The sequence below is a fragment of the Leiobunum rupestre genome, chromosome 11, assembly GCF_980474605.1.
Source record: "Leiobunum rupestre chromosome 11, qqLeiRupe1.1.hap1, whole genome shotgun sequence".
NCBI lineage: Eukaryota > Metazoa > Arthropoda > Arachnida > Opiliones > Sclerosomatidae > Leiobunum > Leiobunum rupestre.
In genome coordinates, this window is record NC_143394.1 from 5,287,273 (window position 1) to 5,298,387 (window position 11,115).

Consider the following 11,115-nt stretch of genomic DNA (forward strand, 5'->3'; position numbering starts at 1 on the left):
ACTTGCGGAGACTCTTCCTGGTCCGCGCTAGCAAAGGCTATTTTCGGTCCGCGTTACTAGCAGAGGTGGTTTGCAGCTCGCACTACGTCGAATTTCAGGCTCTTTTCGGTCCGCGTTACTAACAGAGCCCGTTTTCGGTCCGCGTTACTAGCAGAGGTTATTTTCGGCTTGCTCTACGCCGAACTCTCATTTCCTGGTCGTATAGCGTTACCAATAAAATACTGTTTATCGAACCACTTACGAGAGGTTGGAATTGCCATTTTGAAAGGACGGTTTCGTTTTCTAGGGTGTCAAAGGGGATCTTTTTGTTGGTCACATCCCCGGCCAAAGGACCCTTGCCGCTTTCGAAATTGCCTCTTTTACCCTCAGCAATTGATGGGCTTTTTGTATGGGATAAATAGAAAGTGCGTTAGCTGGTAATGGCTCTATCAGTCAAACCCAAATCGCTTAAGCTCAATTTACTAATCCTTATGAAGAGGTTAAGATTATGATAACGGGAAGAGCTGGTGAATTTCATAACACGAGTAGTTTTATATCATGTTTATTTTGAGGTTGAAATAAGCCTAGTGTACTCCGTCTACGCTCATTATCATTATTTTGGAGCTCTATTAAGAGGTTAAATGTAATTAAATACGTTAAATTTATTAATTTAAATGTTTTATTTGCGAAATACAAGTGGTTTTGTACCAAAAAAGTTATATTAACAAAGAATTTTTAACTCTTAATTATAATTTCCTGTATGACTTCAAGCTTGTATCTAAATTGGGCGAGGCTTAAATTTCAAACTAGAAAAAGGCGCCATCTATCTGCAAGATAAAATATATTCAACAAAAATAAAATAAACAAAATAAGCATTTTAAAAACTGGGTTTTTTTTTTAAAAGTCTCGCACAAAATCAAGAATTAGTTTTTTTATTATAGTTAGTTGCAAAATGTCTAATGAACACGGGCTCTAAACTTCCAAGTTTCAGATAAATATGGACCCCCCCCAAAATAACACCTCAAAATAAGGATAGAAACAATTATTTTAAGCATTAATAGTAAAATAGCTTATATTTCTTTTACGTTCTCTGTAACATAAATTAAGTCTTAATAAAAAAAGATTTATCAATTCACTTTTTTGTCCTTTCAATTTCAATTTACGCGTAACAGTTTGTATAATTGACGAACTGACCTATAAGACTTACTGACATACTATCCAATTCCACAAAAACACAGCGGAAGAAACCGCTATTTTCTAAAGAATAAATATATATATATATCAGAGCCAAATCGTACACGGTCAATTTAATAGAAAACGACACGGTAGCTAAACGTTACAAAAACGGAAATTGAGCGTCCAGAAATTCAGCCATGCATGGACAAGTTTCACGGAGAGAGAGTTAGTCACAAAACTCACAACATTAACGGTCCTTTCGTCATTCAGAACCGGTTTCAAACGCCATCCGTGGCAGCTGAGAAGTGACATAAATACCACTCTCCGAGTCTCGCCAAAAACACCCATTTTAAAATCGAAATCGATAGCGATTTTAGTTTCGTTTGGCGGAACTGAGTGGAGATTAAGCCCCTACAATCGAACGTGTAGAGATAACGTCTAGACGGTGTTTAATATCTGGGCATTGCTTTTAAGCCTAGATTCAACACTGACCGGCCACTCTAGCATTAAAGGTCGCTAGATGACTTTGGCCTAGGGTGGTGCCCCGGATATTAAGCCTAGCTGATTAGCTGATGTTATGTAATGTTATAAGCTCTCATGTTCTAACTAGTGAAATCATTTATGTAGAGAAAATTAACTGATTTACACGTTATTCCTACGCGTTTCAATACAAGATATTCCTAGGCGTTTCATTACGCGGGATTAATCTCTATATTGTATTTTAAAGTAGAATTTCTGAATTAGAATGAAAGGCTTAAAGGCCTAGGTTTTCTTCTGCCTGTCACCCTTTAAAATTTACTTTCCTTCCAAACAAATACCCTGGTGGTAGGCCAACGTGTTTTGCTGAGGGCTTATCACCACGGTATTTGTTTGGAAGGAAAGTATATTTAAAGGGTGACAGGCAGAAGAAAACCTAGGCCTTTAAAAGAAGTGAATAATGTTTGAGAAATTTTTATAAGATCTACCGTTCTTAGTGAACCATTTAATTTCCGATTTTGTTGAGTGTTCAAATTTGTGTTTGAAATTTCAAATCCCAGATAGATCATGCAATTAAATATTTATTTTTCGGAGGATTTAGACTTTCAAAAAGTGTGATTTTGATATTTGTATTTAGAGGTATATTTTTACATATTTGTGAACTAATTAATAACTTATATAAAGCAACTTATTCCCTTTTCCATAAGAACTTGTGTTGGGAGCTGTTGGCTCGCGTGGCATTAAGGGCTTGCCACCACCATCCTACGCATTGTAACCCGGCCACCGCCTAAGGTGGTGCCTTGGGTATTAATCTTATATATATATATTGGGTAGTAACCCGGCCACCTGAATTAAAGGCAATAAAAGTCACTAGATGACATGGGCCTAAGGTGGTGCCTTGGGTATATATTGTAAAATATTAACTACATAAGTTACACATGTCGGAACTCTTAGAATTTGGCGATTACTATAACTTGTTTCCAAGGAAATGTATGAGATATTACCGAAGGCCAACTTAAGGGGCCAATAATCTCTGAATTTATCCAGGAGGTTTCGCCAAACCTTTAATAAGAAAAAATAAAAAGAGCTGGTAAAAGCCAAAAAAGGACTTTTGACGCGGCCATCACAAACATAATCTTAGATGTTGGAAGGACATTAAGACGATCCAACGAGGAAGCTAATGCAATTCCGGGCAGGCGGCCATTAGAAATATCACACGGAGAAGATGCGACCAGCATTCCGACACAGAACAGGATGGGAGACATACGGGGCTGCCTTTAAATCGAGTATGGCTGGGAGGGTGAAGCCAGGGGGAAGGGACAACCTAAGCCTCGGTCTTCCACCCCCCCTCCCTCCCTGCACGCGCTATAAAACATTACGCGTTAGGCCGCTCTCACCCAGCACCCACCACTTCAGCCCACATAGCCTCCCCGTTCCAAAACTGCGGCTACGTGTTCAATGTTTCGTCCAGAGCTAACTGCTACCGACACTTTTTCGCAGTCGGACAAGAAGGCCACGCGGAATATAAGTCACTCATTCGGGAAGTCGACAACGCCCTACGTGGCGCCACCCAATGGGGCCAGTGCGTATTTCTATGTTGAAATCATAGTGGATTTTTGCCCTAACGCGAAAGAGGGAGAGTAATATCGTCACCGGGGTGATTTGATGCGCTTTAGGTGGAAGGAGCTAGCTTACTGTTAGACTGTGAGGTAAATTTGGAGTAAAGCTAAATATTGTCTCAACATAGTGATTCTCCCTAAAGATAAATAAATACATTCTTGATTTAAGTATTAAAGCCTTGGTTTAGAAAAACAGCCCCTTAGAAATGAAATGCTTTAAAATACCCAACACATTGGATGGATCAACTGTGCCTACGGGGTTGGTTACCCAAATTGGGAATAAATGTTAGCTCTTGTTAATATAATTTACACTGCACTGGTGTCCTCTAATTAGATCAAAAATGAACGGCAACTTTTCGAATAAGAAAAATGATCGTCCAAGTCCATCTAATTTTAGTCTATGTTGGTGACGTCAGTAAATGGAAGAATTCAAAGTTATTTGGAATGTATTTGTACACGGAATCTAGCTTATGTTTGGACCACATTTCAACAGAATTCGAGAATAATTTACTACGTACAATGGTGTTAAAATATGTTGCACCATCGACGAAAAAATATCCGATTGGTTTCGCGCCGTCATAGGCCTATTCATATTTGAACAACGCAATCTTCATAGTTTAAATCTGAATAAATCTTAAGTCACAACGCAAATAAATCCCTATCTAATCCAAATCCATATCCAATGAGGGCAGCGACGACGACACCTTCCACCAATCGGCACAATTTCTTAAGTCGTGTACGACACAATTTACGGCGCACCCAAAAATCTTCGATGTAACGATCATCCGCGAATTCTTTTATCCGTACCCATTGCGGCATTTTTTTTGGAAAACTAGAATGTTCCAATATATTTTTTACGTATAGGCGATACAAAGAAACTACGGACGTTATACAAATTCGGAAATATTTGGTGAAGCACCTCAAAGGCAATCGATTACTTCTACGAAGAATTTCTCTACGGGGAACGTGAAATATAAATGAAGATTTCCAGTGCTTTTATTACACCGAGGGGAATAGAATACCGCCACCAAAGTTACCAGGACCTTTGCTTACCGCCGAATACATCAAAAGTTTGGGAAGTATTGCTTCAATTATTAATTTTGTCGCTAGGTGGCATTTTGTTCGGGAAATTAGGGAGTTCAAAATGCCATCTTTACCTTTGCTTATTCGAAATACCTTCAAACGTACAAAAAAGTAACTTTAATTCATAAATTAGTCACTAGATGGCAGTCTATGTAAATATCGCGTCAAACTATGAAAATCCAGCTAAACTTAATATTTGGATGAAATAAAGTCATTTTAAATTAACTTAGTTAATTCGCATTTCTCTTAATTGCATAGTTGTAAAGTCTATACTTTTTACAGTACTATATGACCTTGAAAATTTTGCACCGTACTAAAATTGCGGTAAATGCCCCTCCCTAAATATTTAGTAAAAACGCTCCGCCTTACAAATCTACGCCAAAATACGCGATTTGACCCTAGAATAGCGCGGACTTGATGCAAATTTTTACTTTAAATTACGAAAAAAAGATGGCACCAAGCCGTCTACGTAGCATTAGTCGGCGAAAATCTCGCCTACTAATCGTTAAGAAATAAGCCTCGGTCAACTGCAAATGCGCATGCGCGAGAATTACATTTTTGTCCGCTTTAAACCCTTTAATCGCGAAACGACACCAAACGAGTGTCAACCGTAAAATAGCGCTAAGAACGCGTCCCAAATTCCCCACGTAAGATTGAAGAATAGAGCAGACAAAATAGACGAAACGCAAAAAAGGGTTAAAATAGGGTTAGGGTGGGAAAAAATGAAAGAGTAACGTAAAAGAGTGTTCTTTTACCTTTGGAGACTTTCTGGATGATGCGTTCTTTCTGTTCCGGGCTGTATGGCTCGCTAACAATTACCAGCAGATAGCAGCCCGTCAGGGTGGGAGCTTGCGGCCTGGAGGGCGGCCCGCTGTCCTCCATGGCTCAACCCGGGGTCCGAGCCTTTCGGGGGAGCGGATAAGTTCCTGGAATGTCTCGGGGAACCGCTAGACAGTCTCGGAGAAGACGAAGGGACGAAACTCCACTCAGAAGAGCAACGGTGAACTTCGCGTCTTCCGTGTGGCTATAGGTCCAGCCGGCGAATGACGCTCGGGAGTCAGGCGAGTCTCCTCTCACGCGAAAAGGCTCGCTGCAGTGGAGACGGATCACGTGACTACTTCCCCAGTGCCGCACGCAGTTGCCGCGCTCGGAACAGCTCGGCTCTTTCCGGAAACTGGCCGACGTTGCCTTGGAAACCGTCACGCCGCCGCACCATTCTCTCTCGCTCCGTCGTCACCGTCCCGTTATTCTACATTGCAGGGTTGCTAGCTTGGCTCCGTTGACCGCCCAATTGCGCGGGTTGCGATGCTTGTCTTAGACGGCCATTTTTGCACACATATAGAGGCCTGTAAAAAAGAACAAATTATAAATATTGCTATGGGAATTTAAATGTACAAACATTTCGGTAAAATATATGGTTGTTTTGCCCTAGTCACCGTAAATCTATCCAAATTTGTCCGAGTCACTTTGATAAATGCTACTTATTTTTTTTTTGTTTTAATTGTTTACATAAAACAAAGGTAGTTGATATTTTGACAACTGTTCCAAATTATTAGGAGGGATGGTACCACCATTGGCAATATAGGGCTGCCATATCAGTGATTATATGAAAAAAATTACTCTCTTTCGACCATTTTTTATTTTTTACCAAATATAGTTATTTTATATTTTTTACCCTCAATTTGAATTTAACGATTTACAATAACTTTCAAAATAAATAATAATAAATTTTAAGTTTAATTTTAAAAATCTTTGAAAAATAAATATTTCGTTAAGTTGGGCGATTTTAAGAGGCAAATTGGGCGGTTATTGTGTCGTACGTGACAGCGCTGCTCTCAATACACGGTTTCCTATAATAGTGTATTTCTTCAATGACCAAGGCCTGAACACGCCCCATTTGAACCCTTCCCTTACGAATTGAACGCTACACCGACTATATCCAGAAAACGCGAAAACCCGAATATTTGTTTTTCTCAAAAGCAATGGCCGTTGAGGTCCATCGCGTCTGAATCAAGGCATTCCTAGTTAAGACATTTTTTTCTTTATCTTTGATTGGTTTTGGAAGCGTAGACGGCATTCTTAAAAAATGCCCTTTAGGTCCGAAAATAGGGTTTGCCTTTTTCGCGAGGCGTTTCGCCGTAGAGCATAAAAATGAAATATGAACGATGGCCAGCGGCCAAGACGGCCAAGACGGTCAAGATTGCCTCCTTTTACGATATTACGAATTTCGTCTAGCCCATAAAAAGGAGGTATTTTGGGTAACGCTGGACTGGCGATGACGGCGCTGACAAAGTTGCTTCCTTTCTGTCATTACTTAGCAAAGTCTATCGTTTCATTTAATTTCATTTGTGGACGAAACTCCTCCGTTTACAAATTTTAAAAATATTCCGCGTAAACGAATTCTTGACAAGGACATGGTCAAGTGATAAAATATATTTAACCTTCAATTAACCACGTGAGGGAAAATATAGTAATAACAGAAGTATATTATTTTTTCTTACGATATAAGTATCCAAACCTGATTCCGAAATGTAACGGTAAGATTTAAAATATAAAAAATAAACTGCAAAATGGACATTTACTTATTTATAAATAAGTTTTTCACCGATATAAAAGCTTTAGAGCAGAGGTGATCGGGAATGCTATTCTGTAAAAATCAAAAATGACCAAAAAATCTCGATCCGTCAAAAAAGACAATGCGCATGACGGAGAAGGGGCGGATATCGAAATATCAAACTATCGATTGTGTAAGTTCAATTTTAAGTAGTGGCCGTATATAACGCTATATCCGGTAGTTGAGTCAAATCATTAACTAAATGCTTAAGCGGACGTAAAATACCTGTTTATTTTTAGTGCCCAAGACTTAAATTGGCACCATCGACCGTAGCATTTCATTATAATCACTTACGTCGGCATTACAGACCACCACGATTTGGAATTTGACCAATACAATCGATGGTTTGATATTTCGATGGCAATAAAAACAACGATATTTAAAAGTACACAAGATTATAAATATCGTTGTTTTTATTCAATTTTTAAATAATTGTCCCGCACAAGTAGCTAGTATAAGTTTAAACCCTTACAATCTTTAATATGGAAAATACATTAAAATGTTTTAATAAAAATGACTAATATAAGGAAGGCAACATCGAACCTGAGAATGGTGACCTTGACCTTCAAAATTATTTCCTCAAAAATACATTAAATCTTTTAATAAAAAACAACTAATATAAACAAGGCAACATCCATGCATAAATAAAACGATAAAATGAAATTCTTCTTTTCGGTAAATAATTTACGAACAGGTAATACAGAGTCGCTTACTTTTAAATTTTAATACACCTCTTTTTTTTCTCGCATTTTTCGTCGAAGCGCTACCGACAAAAAAAACCTTGACATTGGACTGCAGTTAAGTATAAAATCGAAATTTAGAAAGTCAGACGGACTAGACGAGAATAAAGCGATCTTTTCGCGCTTGGTCAGTTGCCTTCCCAACTCCTACGAATTAACGATTTCAGAGGTAGTCCCCAACTGGGCGCCGATCGACTGCTGCACTTGCAAATTAATTACGCTACGCGAAGGGCAAATCGAAATAAATCCTTTATAGAACACGTTAGGAACGATTTTAATTTAATTAATACTTCGGCTTGGATCGTTTCAACGACTTTTTAGAACTAAATGTTAGAAATTAATAATAAATTTATATTATTCCAAAAACTACCCTAAAATATTCTTATTCATAAGTCCACATTGTAACTTCAACGATCAATTAAAAGCATAGAGTTGTTAGGTATTTGTCAGATTGTATTATTTCTACTGTCAGTTGCAGCTAGGAGCAACAAACACAGCACCCCACACATGGTGAACGCAACCCGTCCAAAGTCTAGCATTTTCTTTTGTACATTTTTCATTGGTTAGTCGCTTTAGCGCCTGCTGCCGTCGGAAGGGGAAAATTCGGAAATTGTCTTCCCCTTTTCCGTAAAACGTGCGGCGTAAAGGCTCGTCCAATGAAATTTGTACACAAAACTGTGTTAGCGTGTTCAAAGGCTAGCTGCATTCACCTTGTGTTTGTTGCAGGGAGCCAATGAAATAGCGGCTGATTTGATTTTGTTTTCAAATATTTATTTACCTTGAGCTTAGTGCTATCTAGGAGCAACAAACAAAAGGATAACGCAGTTAGCCTTTAAACACGCTAACGCAGTGTTGTGTACAAATTTCATTGGACGAACCTTTACGATGAACGTTTTACGGGCGGGGGGGGGGAAGACAATTTCCTGATTTTCCCCTTCCGACGGCAGCAGGCGCTAAAGCGTCTAACCACGGAAAATAGGTGTAACTATAAAGTAAATTTGGTCTTAACCAACTTGCTAAAATGAGAAAACAAAATCACGTGGCTACCATATCACAGCCAACTTCGATTCGGTAACTCGTGTTCTTAGTTGGCCGTGCGACGGTAAAGAAAAAAAATATTCCTTCCAGATACTGTAGACAGCTAATCAACTTCCACTTTTCTATTACAAAATGTTCTAAACAATAATAATAATTAGATAATTTAGATGAATCGATCAAAATTTAAACCGCTATTAGCAAAATAAAATAAATAATAGTTCGTAATTCTTAGGATAGATGGCGTTGCCGTTCTCCACAAAGTCACGTGACTACCATATTTTTTTAGTCCCCCTAGACTTTATAGTTTCGCTTATTGTACCCAAGAAAATAGATGACTTTTGACGGGTTGCGTTCTCCTTGTGTTGGGTGCTGTGTTTGTTGCTCCTAGGTGCTACCAAGCATGGATGTATTCTAGGGATAGTGACTATTTGGGAATATTTTTAGCGGTGCTCTACCAGTAAGCTCCTTACCCCTTTAAAAATGTCTTAATGGTTCCCTGAAGTCTTCCAGACGCGATTGAAGTCCAGGCCGGTGACGTATTTCATCCCCCCTCTAGTGTCGGATAAACACAAACATCATTTTTGATATTGAGATTTGACTATACGAAGAAACAATAACAATACAATCAAATAATACTTTTTATCTATACAAAATTTAAAATTTATATAATTCATAAACTTTGATAAAAAGTTCATGAATTAATGATAAGATTGTTTAACAATGTCACACTGGAGCGACTGTCGCGCGTCTTAATATAAACATATACGCAGGTGACTTTATTTACCCGGATTAAAAAAAACCCAAATATTCACGGACTGGATGAGAAATTCTCCAAATACGTATTTACATCTTTTAGCAAACTACGTTTGAAACTGAGGTTAAATTAAAACCATGTGACAAGTCACAAAGTTAACATTGTGGATCGCAAATTTTGGATTTGTTTTTATGGAGCTGGGAAATTAGGTAGAGAAATATTGATTAGAATAGCTAGCGTAAAAAATTCTTAAGGCGCTTTAAAATGTTCAAGTCTCTATGCTTGAAATTACCTGGAATTTTCAAAGATTAGTAGCAGCTCACCGATATTTTTAATGATTTATTTATTCGTAATTTATTTTCTTTATTTAACTTAATTTTTAATTTTTTTATTTATTTAATTTTGTTTTTATTATTTTTATTTACTTTTTTATTATTTGTTATTTACATTTTTTATTATTTTTTACTTTTTTTATTATTTTTTATTTGCTTTCTATTATTATTTTTTATTATTATTATTTTTATTTTTATTATTTCGTAGTAATTTATACTATCTTTAAACACCAGCGTTAAGTAGGTGAACCTGCCAAACTTATACTATTTTATTAGTTATGTAAATACTGATAAGACATCTCCTTAAACAGATTTTTATTTTATTACTTTTGGACTTAATTTTTTTTATAGATATTCGTAAGCTATGTTGAACGAATTCTTTCAAATTCTCATTTTCTCGGGAAAAAATGTAAACAAAGAAATTTACCGGTTAATATTTCGGAAAACGATTAAAAAATATGTCTTATTCGTAAAATTTGAGCTTTTTATCAAAAAAAAACGTCGTTTTTCCGATTAATTTTACAAATTTATCAAAAAATTAATCGGATAATACAGAAATATAAATTACTTGATCAAAACGTTTTACGAATAATTTTGAGAGCTTTATCTATTGAATAAAAGTTAACCATCCCCGACCTCTGTTGATAAGAACGTAAAGGGAATATAACCTCAGATATTTGGTGTGGAACACTAACGTTTGCAGTTCTGGTCACTCTTGCCTTTGACTATAGAAATGTTTGGCGTCACTGTACAGGGATATTTGAAAAATTAAAGGGGTCTTACATAAAGATTGCTTTATATTCCCTTTAAGACATCTTGCTATAATCCCGAGAATTCGTACGAACATAAGGCATTTGGCGGGTCTTCATTCGATTCAAACTACGACTTATTCGCCATTGATTGAGAAGAATATAAAGCGAGGCACGTCGAACATCATGTCGCTTTAAGAGATGATTTAGCGCTGCTGATGATGGAAATTACCTATTTAAAAGTTCAAGCAGAATCGGCCCATAAATAACGCTTTGCTTAACGACCTCCGTCCAAACCTATTTTCGCCGCTACTCGCCCGATGTGTGTCTACAAATTGTTGCCACGATTAGGCCTCGTTCAAAAATGATGCGCTAGATTTTGGAAATCGGTGCACTTACGCGTACAGGGTGATTCAACTTCATTCGCAACTACTAGACTCGTCTCCCATATTTCTGCCAGATTGTAAGAATATATTCGAAGTAGTTTATGCAAAAAGAATCTAAGATGACCACGCTCTGAAAATATGAAAGTTGAAAATAGACTTTTAAAAGTA

At 37.3% G+C, this 11,115-nt stretch overlaps 1 protein-coding gene across 1 annotated transcript in view; it reads right to left on the reverse strand.

The window, feature by feature from the left end:
• Positions 1–5,617, reverse strand: part of LOC149921186 (uncharacterized) — a 127,571-nt gene extending 121,954 nt beyond the window's left edge. The window contains exon 1 of the mRNA XM_090162125.1: positions 5,090–5,617. Within this exon, the coding sequence (XP_090018251.1) occupies positions 5,090–5,216 (127 nt within the window). The 5' untranslated portion in view covers positions 5,217–5,617. The remainder of the gene's footprint in view (positions 1–5,089) is intronic.
• Between the last annotated feature and the right edge of the window lie 5,498 nt (positions 5,618–11,115).